The sequence below is a fragment of the Rattus norvegicus genome, chromosome 9 (genome assembly GCF_036323735.1).
Source record: "Rattus norvegicus strain BN/NHsdMcwi chromosome 9, GRCr8, whole genome shotgun sequence".
In the NCBI taxonomy this organism is placed as follows: Eukaryota; Metazoa; Chordata; class Mammalia; order Rodentia; family Muridae; genus Rattus; species Rattus norvegicus.
This window is the reverse complement of record NC_086027.1, coordinates 111,088,839-111,100,924: the sequence shown is the minus strand read 5'-3', so window position 1 is coordinate 111,100,924 and position 12,086 is coordinate 111,088,839. Positions and strand designations below refer to the sequence as shown.

The 12,086-nt window shown below is 43.1% G+C and overlaps 1 protein-coding gene across 17 annotated transcripts in view; it reads right to left on the bottom strand.

Moving 5' to 3' along the window:
* Fer (FER tyrosine kinase) overlaps window positions 1–12,086 on the bottom strand; it is a 306,999-nt gene that overhangs the window by 173,391 nt on the left and 121,522 nt on the right. For 16 of the 17 annotated variants that reach the window (XR_005488882.2, XM_039083433.2, XM_063267046.1 and 13 more), the window contains 1 exon segment: window positions 4,939–5,031. Coding sequence is in view for 15 of the 17 variants with exons in the window: in XM_039083433.2 (XP_038939361.1) it covers window positions 4,939–5,031 (93 nt within the window). In the remaining 2 variants the exon portion in view is untranslated. 17 annotated transcript variants of the gene reach the window in all.

Below are 12,086 nucleotides of genomic sequence, written 5' to 3'. Positions count from 1 at the left end.
TGCGACAATCCTATATAGAAGGAGTGTGGAGAAAGGGCATTACTCTTGACATGGCTGGAACAGGTCTCGCTAACTTTAATTGGTTCGAAAGCTTTCCAATTCAAACTAATGAATATGGTTGCCAGGATGCTGCCCAACACCTCTGTCATTGGCTTCAGAAGCTGAGTCTGGGAAACACTTCTCAATGCATAATGACAGCCTTGGGAAGACAGAAAGACACTGAAGGTGGAGCTGGTCCCAGGCTCTGGGGTACTAATGATGTGTTACTTTGTGGCTCCCTTCATATGCTGAAAGAGCACTGGCTTGGAGCTGATACAATGTTAAACCACCACCATAAGCTCAGTACATGGGATGTATCAAACACAAAGTTAAATGCTAGTTTGTCTATCAGCTAATTATCTCATGTCCTTCCTTCCATCAATATCTAAATGTCCCACCAGCCCCTCTTTAAGGGGTTCACAATTTTACCATTAGTTAAAAGCATGCAAACTAATGGGTATGCCAGTTAGGAGTGCAGTTACATTCATTTCATTTCCTATGTGGGCTTGCTTTACTGTATCTAAAATTAAGCATTAAAACTCTAATTTTAAATAAAGAAATAGTGATTTGCTGCAGATTTCTAAGTATTTTAGACAAGTATGCCTCTAGATGGAGAAGACTGAATCTGGACCTGTACCCAGGTCAAGGTGCACACAAGAGTCAGCTGCGAGCGTGAAGAGCACACAGGATGTGCATCACAGTAACATCAAAACCACAAGATGAATGGTGCTCACCGTCGGAATTAGGAACTGGAAGAATGGCGAAGAACAGACAAAGGAAAACCATTTGTACAGTGCATGTACAGTAAGAGTCCTGCTCCCCCCAAAACACACAACCCAACTGCTAAGAAAGCCAAGCTGTGGCTGTGGGTACAGTTCAGTGCTCAGCAACCAGGCATGAGCATCTGCGCTCAATCAGCAGAGCCTCAAAAAAAGAGCACACAAACAAACTTGAAGGGCACACATGACGTAGGTCGGCAGAGTAGCTGCAATGGCAGACAAGCTTCCTGGCCAGATCGATATGAAGATGAACTTTCATAAAATAAAAATTTTTGTAAGAATAAAATAGTGTTTAGATGAATTAATAATTTTACAGGATTTCTGGTTTGGTTTACATAGTTTTAAGAAGTCAGGATAATTGATAACACGTTTAAGGAGATGACTTAAGCTGTTTTGACAGAAAGATGTAATAAAGTTGGGATTAAAGAGTAGACTGTGCCCCTCCTGTAGAACAGTGAGCCCTGCATAGGAGAGAAAGGGGCAGTGAGCTCTCATGTGTTATGAGCATGGAGAGAAAAATTGGCTTGGGACAAGTTAATGATCAAAGAAAACATCCATTCCAGGTTGGGTCTGAGTTGTTGAATCTTGTGATCTAGGAATGTAGCCACTGGTTTTGGTGGGCACCATGAAAAGACAGGGTTATGAATACAGAGCAAATAATGCTGAGTATAAGAATAGAGAATAGATGCTTAGCCAGTTTAGCTGAACAAGACTTCAGATGCTTAGCCAGTTTAGCTGAACAAGACTTCAAAAGAAAGACTTAAGATAGATGATGATCTGTTTCTTGGCAAATACAAATTGTTGTCAGCTAAGCATAGGGAAGTTTGGTACTATAGGCTGGCTTGCTTAGTCACTGACAAAAGAATTATGGCTTTGGGGCTACAATGAACTCATGGAGAGAAAGATAGATGAAAAATGTTTAGTTAGGTATGAATTTCAAAAGATATATACATAATCAATAATCCTGTTGCAATTTCCTTTTGTATAATGATTTTAATCTGTTTTTTGAAGAATTTGTTTTGTGGTGATTGTTTTTTGAGTTTTCCTGTGGTTATGAGGTAATTTTTTCTTACATAGAGAACTATCTTGGATGGTATAAGAAAGATATAAGAAAAACTGAAGTTGTTGGAGCCTGCTTGTTGAAACATATGTGTGCATATGTGAAGAGGCTAGAGCTTGCCATCCACCCCAAACATGTGTGCATATGTAGAGAGGGTGGAGCTTGCCATTGGAGCTCTGCTCCATCCATCCTCAAAAGTGCATGTATGTGTATGTATGTAAAATGGTTGGAGCCTTGTCGCATCCAGCCAACATGTGAATGTGTCTGCATGTATGTATACATATGTATGTATATGTGCATACATGTATGTGTGCCTGCATGCACATGTGTGTGTGAAGTTGTTGGCACTTGCTCACTGCTGTGTGGCTGCTTTACACAGTCACCGACCCCATATCCCTTCTTTGGATTACTGAACACATTGTTGGAGTTAGTCTTCCACAGTATGCAGCCATTTAGCATATGAAGAACACTTACTATTGTTACTCATTAAAAAAATTCAAATAAAACGACAATGACAAAGCACAGTAACTCCATGATTGAATAAAACAACAACAATAAAACAAAACAAAAGCCCAGGCTACATACAGAGAAACCTTTCTCAAAAACCAGAACACAAAAAAAACAGAATATTTAAAGTAGATAGATCAGACAGACAGACAGACAGACAGATAGAATAAAGTTAAAAAACAGGAGAGCAGCAAGCACTGACAGTGATGTGAGAAAGCAGCAGCCCTCAGATACAGACTGAGGTTAGAAATGGAGATGTCGTTCTCAGTGTGGAAAGCAGAATTACTGTATGACCCAGTAATTCTACTACTAGGTATATAGGAGGGAGGGAGGGAGGGAGGGAGGGAGAGAGAGAGAGAGAGAGAGAGAGAGAGAGAGAGAGAGAGAGAGAGAGAGAGAGAGGGAGGGAGAGAGGGAGAGGGAGAGAGAGAGAGAGAAGGAGAAGGAGAAGGAGAAGGAGAAGAAGAAGAAGAAGAAGAAGAAGAAGAAGAAGAAGAAGAAGAAGAAGAAGAAGAAGAAGAAGAAGAAGAAGAAGAAGAAGAAGAGAGAGAGAGTTTATGTCCACAGAATGAAAAGCATCCACAGTAGCATTCTTCATACAAGTCCAAACGATGAAAGTCGTGTCATAAGCACTTATGATGATGTGCTTTCGTGTGATGATAAAGCCCAGGCTGAGATGATGAATAAACAATGTGAAAATCTATGCAATGAAAGAGCATCCGCCTACAAAGAGGTAAATACTGCCACATGGGAAACATGAATAAACCTTGAAAGGAGTATAGTAAGAGAAGGAAGAGGAACATAAAAACCTGTTGCTATGGGATCCTGTGCATGTGAAAGGCCCGGCAAGAGGCATATTCACAGGATAAAAATATCAGGAGACAGGGGTGAGGGGGACTGAGGCTGTCTTCTAGGGGTGTGGAGGACTCTTCTGGGGACTAACCACCCCAGCATGCTGTGGTAATTATTGTTGCGTGTGGAACAGGAACTGGGCAGTGGGGTGGGGTGGTAGATGGAGACAGAGTCCAGGACAATGCCTTCAATTCAGTGTGCAGACCAGCATCAACGTGCAGGTCTAACTTTATAATTCCACTGTTACATACAGCTCTTTAGTCGACTGGGGGATGTGCTGTGTTCAAGGGCAAATCAGGTGCAGCACGTGCTGTTTAGCAGAGTCTGCCCCGTCTGTCCATGAGCCCGTAGGGGAGGGTCCAATCCCCATGGAGATTTCTGTGAAGGAGCCACCACCCTGGCCTCTGATCCTCTGTGCTGTCTCACTGGAGGCTGGGAGCCATGGCAGATTATGCACTGTGGATCCATAAAGTGGATTAGACTCTTCAGGGAGTCACAGAAGCCTGTGGTCCCTCACCCTGTCCCACTTCCTCCTGCACCAGGTGTATGTCCACACCCCCCACAGATGCGTAACACAGCAAACACGCTGAAGCCTTGGTGAATATGTGAGGACATGAATTTTACATCTTGTGAAGTTTATCACAAGGAAACAAACCATGTACTAATGTGGCTGGTATATAAAGGCTTTTCTGTTTAAGAAAAGATATCATCTAACATAATCAAACATCTTTAAATTATGATCAAATTGTCTCTAAATAGCGATTCATTTTTGGATTCCTGGGCTTATCACGTGCAATAATCACATTCATATTACAACTCGAGCCCTCAGTCAGCGTGTGCTTGGAAGGGAGCAGGCAGACTCAACAGGAAAGAGCAGCAAAAGTGGTCGCTTGGGGTATTTCATGCTTGAACACACAGATGTTAAAATAGATAATTCATATTCTACTATGCTCTACCATGACAAGCCAAACTGAATCTATTAATCTTGTAATGATTAATCTAACAAACAAATTACTTTCATTATCAAATGTCCTTTACAATGGAAATATGAGCTAACATATTTCAAGAACACAGGTACAGGAGTAGCTATTTTAAAAGTGTTGTTTCCCTAATGCTGTTTACACTATGCCTTTAGTAAGGTTCCAAAGTCACAGAGAGCCCATAATTGCATACATGCAGCACAAGGGACCTGGAACACACTGTTCCCTTTACCCATGTTTGTACAGCAATTTCAGTTACGGCGACACAGCATGGCCTGGCATCAGCTCACATCTCAGTGGAAGTTAGAATGGTACATTATTTTGAAAAAGCCTTCATCACAGTATGCTGTGAAAAATTTTCTACTTTACCAATACTTGATACAGTCACTATCTTACTGCGCCTAGTAAATTTTATGACAATGGAATATATATAGAAAATGTGTGTATAAACCATTCAATACCACTACCTATACTTTCCACCATCCAGTAGAGGCCTCAGACTACCCATGGACAATAATGGAGGCCCTATTGCACAAAAGCTATTTCTACCATCCCTATGAAAATTTTACCTGGGGGTATACTATATTCATATGTAAACAGAGTCCTGTGTACCCAAAAAGTTGGATCTGACTCAAGTTTTCTGTTTGTAAACATAAACTTATAATCGGAAAGAAGCAAGACAGTGGTCACTACGAGGCAGCACCCAGTTAACCCCACTTACCGTTGAAGAGCCGAGGACCGACTTTGGAGACTTAATTATTCCAGCAATTGAATGACGAATAGACTCAAATTTGGATAGCCTCTCCTTTCTTTCCTGGAAGTGATAAGAAGCAGCCATCAGTAGCAGCAAACCACTGAGTGTTTACATCTTTCTGTTTGGATATTTGTTCATGGCTCAGTTTTCTAACTACGTCAAACATAAACTTCCGGGCATAACCAACATATGTAAACTTAGAGCATTCTGCTCCTCCGGCTCCTCAATATATCTCTTTATTTGGAAAGAAAAAGAAAAGTCATAAGTATGAAGGAAAGTCAAAGAAGAGCAATTAATTATTAAATAACAGGTATGCAAAGGAAGAGACGCAGCGCTAAGAAGGAGCTCTGTGAAGCTCTAAGAGACTCTGAAGAAAACAAAAACAAAACACACTTGTGAGTTTTCAGCAAGAAAACATTAGAGGGAAAAGAAAAGAACCTTGTCAATCATGTAAGGACGTGAATATTGTAAGCTGAGCTGAGTCTCCACGGGACTCGCTTGACAGGATCACGATGGCAGTGACCACAGGGAAGGATGGTCAGGTATATTTCTGAATATCCCATATCACAACAGAGAACAACCTTCTAAGTCTTAAAACCTTCAGGTCTACTCTAGCAATGCAGATGAATGGAGCGAGTAAAAGCAGCAGGACTGAGAAGGAGGAGGAGCACAAGGAGTAGACGGGCTGGGAAGAGTGCACACATCTGTGTGGAAGAACTGGCTGGCAGGCCAGGACGGCCTCATGACTCAGCCGCACAACACTGGCCATCGGGTGCCCTGAGACCCACTCAGCAGGAAACCTCCCAGTCACAGCAACTCTGCCTTTCTGCTCACTCCCTCACCAACCGCCTGTGTCCAGGTCCACTCTGCTGTCTACGCTGCCGGTATTGAACCTGCTGTCCCTCTCTACTTGCCTACCCACAGCTTTTGCTTCTCCTAAGAGCAGCAGGCCAAGTGTTCTAACCAGTCTATAACAATATTAATATTCAACATCTGGAACAACTTAAAATAATCTAACAGAATAAGTAAGGTAATTTCTCCGTTTTCAACATTACTGTGCTAACTTAGGGTTTCATGTACATCATGAATGAAACTGAAAAAAATAGCACGAGCCTTGCTCAGAGTCACGAGTGAGGAGGAGCAGCACTTGAAGATACACGTGCTTTATGTAATGTACTTTAGGGCAACACATCATTCCCACTGTATAAACGATGACCCCTTTAGGAATTCGAGGACCTGCTCTATAACTTTAACCCAAACATGAGATACAGATATTAAAAAAAAAAAAGTCATGCTAGAAGGACTGAGACAAAGAACGCTGAAACACAAAACTGTAGCAACCTTTTGAGACGCATGTCTGTGCTTCCTTGTTAGTTTTACATCTCCTTCTGATGTTTGCTGAGTCCGCAGCAGTGGAAACTGATTGAAGGAAGAGAAACTAGAGCCAGACAAGGGCGGACTGGTGGGGAGTCCAGCCCGGGGGGGGGGGGGGGGGGGGGCTGTGTGCGGGATGGCGCAGAGCACAGGGAGCGGAGAACGCTGCCGTTTCCACTCCCACAGAAACCTGCGCTTTCTTCCCTTCCTTTCTGCAAGGTCTGTCTGCTCTGAGCAGCTGGAGAGGTCACCTTGGTGCGACAGCCACCGACAGAAACATGCAATGAAAATGCTAATTCACCAGTATGCAATGACAGTGTCACAGAAACAGCAGCGGCGCTCTCCTGTGCCTGTACGCTTTCTTCCCCCGGGCAGCTTCTTCATGAGCACACTGGAGTGTCCTCCGCAGGGCGAGCACTAAGAACATGCAAGTAAAGTGGCATGGGGGAAGCAGGACCCAAAACTATCATTTTTCTTCAAATAAGGTTTAAAAAATGTGCAGGGGAAAATTTTAAGTAATAGAAAACATTTTTTGTACATGAAATGATTATGTGTATTCATGTGTGATCATGTGTATTTGTGTGTATTCATGTGTATTTGTGTGTGTTCATGTGTATTCATATGTATTTGTCTGTGTTCGTGTGTATTCATGTGTATTTGTGTGTGTTCATATGTATTCATATATTCATGACTTACCCTAGTTATGTTTGCAGCACCGACCCTAGAAAAGGAAGCCTTTCATCAAAACTCTGACATTCCCTCAAGGGTTAATACTAGGATTACACCACATAAGTAAATCAGGTATGAGATGAAAATGACTTCAATCGTATCTTGGGTATTCCAAGCTTTTGGGCTAATATCCACTTATCAGTGAGTGCATACCATGTGTGTTTTTCTGTGATTGGGTTACCTCACTCAGGATGATATTTCCTAGTTCCATCCATTTGCCTATGAATGTCATGAAGTCATTGTTTTTGGTAGCTGAGTAGTATTCCATTGTGTAAATGTACCACATTTTCTGTATCCATTCCTCTGTTGAAGGACATCTGGCCTTCTTAGAAGAGGGAACGAAATACTCATGGAAGGAAATTCAGGGACAATAAATGGAGAAAAGACTGAAGAAAAGGTCAGCAAGAGACTGCCCCACCTGGGGATCCATCCCTTATGCAGCCATCAAACTCAGTCACTATTGCTGATGCCAAGAAGTGTTTGCTGACAGGAGCCTCCTGGAGGCTCTACCACAGTCTTACTGATACAGATGAGGATGCTTGCAGCTAACCATCAGACTGAGCATGGGGACCCCAATGGAGGAGTTAGAGAAAGGACTTAAGGAGCCAAAGGGGTTTGCAACCCCATAGGAAGAAGAACAATATTGACCAACCAGACCCCTCAGAGCTCCTGGGGACTAAACCACCAACCAAAGAATACACACTAGGGGGGGAGACCCATGGCTCCAGTCACATATGTAGTAGAGGATGGCATTGTCTGGCATCAATAAGAAGTCCTTTGGTCCTGTGAAGGTTCTTTTCCCCAGTGTAGGGGAATGCCAGGGTGCTGAGGTGGGGGTGGGTGGGTGGGAGGCGGAGCATCCTCATAGAAGCAGGGGGAGGAGGATGGGAGAGGGGGAAACAGGAAAGGGGATAACATTTGAAATGTGAATGCATAAACTATCCAATTAAAAAAGAGAAATGTAAATAAATAAAATAACTAACAAAAAGGAAAATAATTTAAGAAAGAAAGAGAGAGAAAGAGAGAAAGAAAATGACTTTGAAACCCATTTCCTGGCATTAAATCACAAAATACAAGGATACAGTTTGCACAAGCAGGCTTTCTAAAGTTGAAAGGCACTATTTAAATGGACTGATTTAAAACTGTATTAACAACCACCTTACAGTTTATAGACAAGCGATTGAAGTGTAAATGGGGTTTACAAACTGCTCCAGCCAGCGTCTGCTCACTTGGTGTCCAGATTTCCAGGAATGAAACATCAAATTCATTTGCCAAGCTCCTGTCTATGTAATACCCAATATCACCTTTAAATTACAGTTTATCAATAATATAACAGACTGCTGAATTTACTGACAAGCCGATTTTTACAGGCAAGAATTAAATGGCCATTTAAAAAATTACTAAAAATTAAAAAAAAATCATTTCCAAAGGCATCATGATGTGTGTGCGTGTGTCAGGATGCTGGTGCAAGTACCAGTGTGCTCACTCACCCGCCTCAAAAGAGGACAAGATAGAGAGCTTGCTCAATAGAGGACAGGAGGGCAGATCACCTGGCAAAGTGACAGCTCCTCCCAGTGGAGGAAAACAGGGAGGAGCGGTACTATGAAAACACATCTCATGTTAGGAAGATTCTGAAAATACAACCTTGACGGCCAGTTCCACCTGCAGAATTAGTTTCACATTTCGTTTAAGAATAGTTTTTCATAGTGTGAAATTAAGTAAGTAAATGAAATCAGATCTTGATCTGCCCTGGGTCACGGTCACACACGTACACATGCACACACACACACTTCAATATTGACTTTAACCACTGTTGAATTTAATTTTTAAAAGTAGCCATTTAAGTTAAGAGGCTACCTTTTAAATCAGTCACCATAGACACAATGTCCCTGACCGCATCTACACAACTGTATGCGCACACATATAACTAGACCGCTTCATATTAACTATGAACATACCTGTTGTTACACATTACTGATATATTTAACCTCTACAGGAAACACTAGCTACATTTCCTAAAGTGTAGTCATAACCTTCTACGTATGACGCAAGGTCTGCAGCAGGAATGCCACCGGTAGCCTGCTGAAGTATGAACAGAAGCACAAAGGGCAAGAACTAAGGCTCTGTGAAATCACAGCCCACACCAAATGGCTATCTGGCTGCTGCGGTGAGTGATAACACCAAAACCACACAACAGTTCTCCAAGCAAGGCCCTGTGGAGAGCTACGGTAGGAAAGATAAGGCTCTCCCACTGAGGGGAGGGAGACTGTCCAGACATCTGCCCAGGTGGCCGTGCTGTTCTCAGTCTCCCCAGCAGTGAGAGGGGAGGCTCTAGACCAGAAAAATTCCTGCTCCCAAGACTCCTCTCCCCGCCACTGTGATGCACCAATTCTGATATAAAGCATGAACACTGGCAGCCACAGTCACTGCCACAAAGGTCAGTCCTATTCCGTCCCCAGAGGCCCTCAGCATAGGACACGGGGAGAAGAAAAGTCAACTCTCGAAGTAGCTATGGAGACACACTTTTGTTCATAATAAGACATTAAAATAGTAATCTAATATTGTTTCCTACAGTCCAATCTCATATATTCTTTGAAGAGGCAGCCTGCAGTGAGGAACAGTCGAACCTGAATACTCAAAGATTCAAGAGGAAGATGAAGATGGCTGTTCTAGCACATCGAGCTGAAGGCCATCAGGTGAAGCAGCCATGGCGCTGCAGGGATGATGCTGAGAAGCCACCGTGGGAACATTATACCATAGAGAGGATTGCCGGGAAAGTGTGACGTCACAGACGACTCCACACGTAAAGAAAATACTGCAGACATCAGAGCATCCTTTCAGAGGAATGAACTTACACATAAACAATCAACTCAGTCTTCTGCTGCCATGGATTTTTCTCGGGAGAATGAAAAGTACAAGACTTTTTGCTTCAGCCAGGGTTTAGAATTCAAGTATTAAGAGTGTCAGGATGGCTTGTTCTAACTGAAGGCGCTCATGTACTCAGGGCCTGGTTACCGAGTTAAGGGTGCTATGCTGTCCTCTGATGCTTGAATATTAAGAATTTTTTTAAAAGAAACATAGCTAACACTATGCATAACACTTGCTAAGTAAAGTTTATCATATCCCCAAAACTAAATTAAGGCACAGATGGATAAAGAAAAAGTGTAATTTTTTTTTAAGAAGGACCTTGTTGCTCTGGGCATGGAGAGCCAAGCTGTAAAATGTTATAAATCATCTTTCCTTGTTAATTCCATGTCACCAGTGTAAACTGATGCCTGAGAAAACATGGCTGCAAGACGCTCCCTTCCTCCTTACCATCGGATACAGCTCAAGCTCTGGATGCTTTCTGCAAATCTGGAGCCCAATCACTGAGGAGGATGAAGATTCTTCAAGACTGTATTTAGAATGAACAGGACATATAGTACAGATAGAGGGTAGAAACAAAGATTGCCACATGGCTCTCTGTCTGTCTCCATGTGCAGAGCCCAGAGTGTCAGCACTGGTGACTCAGAGTCACCAGATGGGATGAGGATTTGCTCCTGCTCTGGTAAGCTCAGTTTTCCTCATCACAGCCTCACATAGGAATGCCACTGCCAGAAACTCTGTCTGCACTCGGCCTATTCACTCCTCCGCCCCCAACACTCTGGAGAAAGGACGCAGAGGAGATGCATTTCAAGCCCCTTCCTGAGGAGTAAACCGCTGGCCCCATAACTTAAGTGTCGCTGACTTTGCTAAGTGTGAATTTGTTTTTAAATATATTATTATGAATTAACTTCTCTAGATTCAGTGTAATCAAGATATTGTTTTTAAAACATCCAAGGGACATACTAACACAATAAATTCTATTACTTCCCTAATGGAACAATGAAACAAAGAGCACAGAATACTGAGAACAGACTGCGGCACAGTCACACGGGAGCTCAGAGTCCAGTCCTCCTTGAACTCAGGTAGAAGCGGTTGTGAGTCACCATGTGGACGCTGGAAACACAACCCAGGTTCTCTGCCAGAGCACTGAATGCTCTTAACTATCACACTAGCTGCCCATCACCCTCATCCCTCATCTTCATGTTTTGGGGAAATTATTTTCCATACTGTCCCAAGCTGGGGCTACAGCTCAGTGGTAGGGAACTTTCCTACTATGCACGAGGTGCTGAGTTTAGTCACCACGAAATGAACAAATACCAACTGGCCAACACCGAAAATGTAAAAACAGAACAAAATGGCTGAGCACTCCAAAAGGAGGGGCAGACAGAGTGGGTTACGGCCTCAGAGACACAAGAGGAGACTAGTTTTCCATAAACATCAAAGAAGAAAAATATCCATCCTTCCAGTGACTAAGGGGTCAGAGAACTCTGTGAAGTGCCAGGGTTTCTCAAACTTAGAACAAAGGAAACCTTTGGGGGCTAAGGCCTGGAGGCAGACCAGGAGAGGGCAGTCCTTCAGGTATCTGCATATTCTTTATAGCACACTATAAGAATACACACTTCCAGCTCCTCCACTTACACTAAAACAATATTCTGTCCCCCCCCCCCTTTTTTTTTAATTCGGTATGTTTTATTTACATTTTAAGTGTTATTCCCCTTGCCAGTTTCCCAACCATAAACCCCCTATCTCTTCCCCTCCCCCTACTTCTATAAGGGTATTCTCCCTCTCCAGCCTCCCCACCCTGACATTCCCCTACACTGTGGGGGGTGGGAGGGCAGCCTTGGCAGGATCAAGGGCTTCTCCTCCCATTGGTGCTCAACAAGGCCATCCTCTGCTACATATGCAGCTGGAGCCATGGGTCTGTCCATGTATACTCTTTAGGTAGTGGTTTAGTCCCTAGGAGCTCTGGATGGTGGTATTGTTGTTCTTATGGAGTTGTAAAGTCCTTCAGCTCCTTCAATCCTTTCTCTAATTCCTCCAATGGGAACCCTGTTCTCAGTTCAATGGATTGCTGCTAGCATTCGCTTCTGTATTTGTCACGCTCTGGCTGAGCCTCTCAGGAAACAGCTCTATCAGGCTTCTGTCAG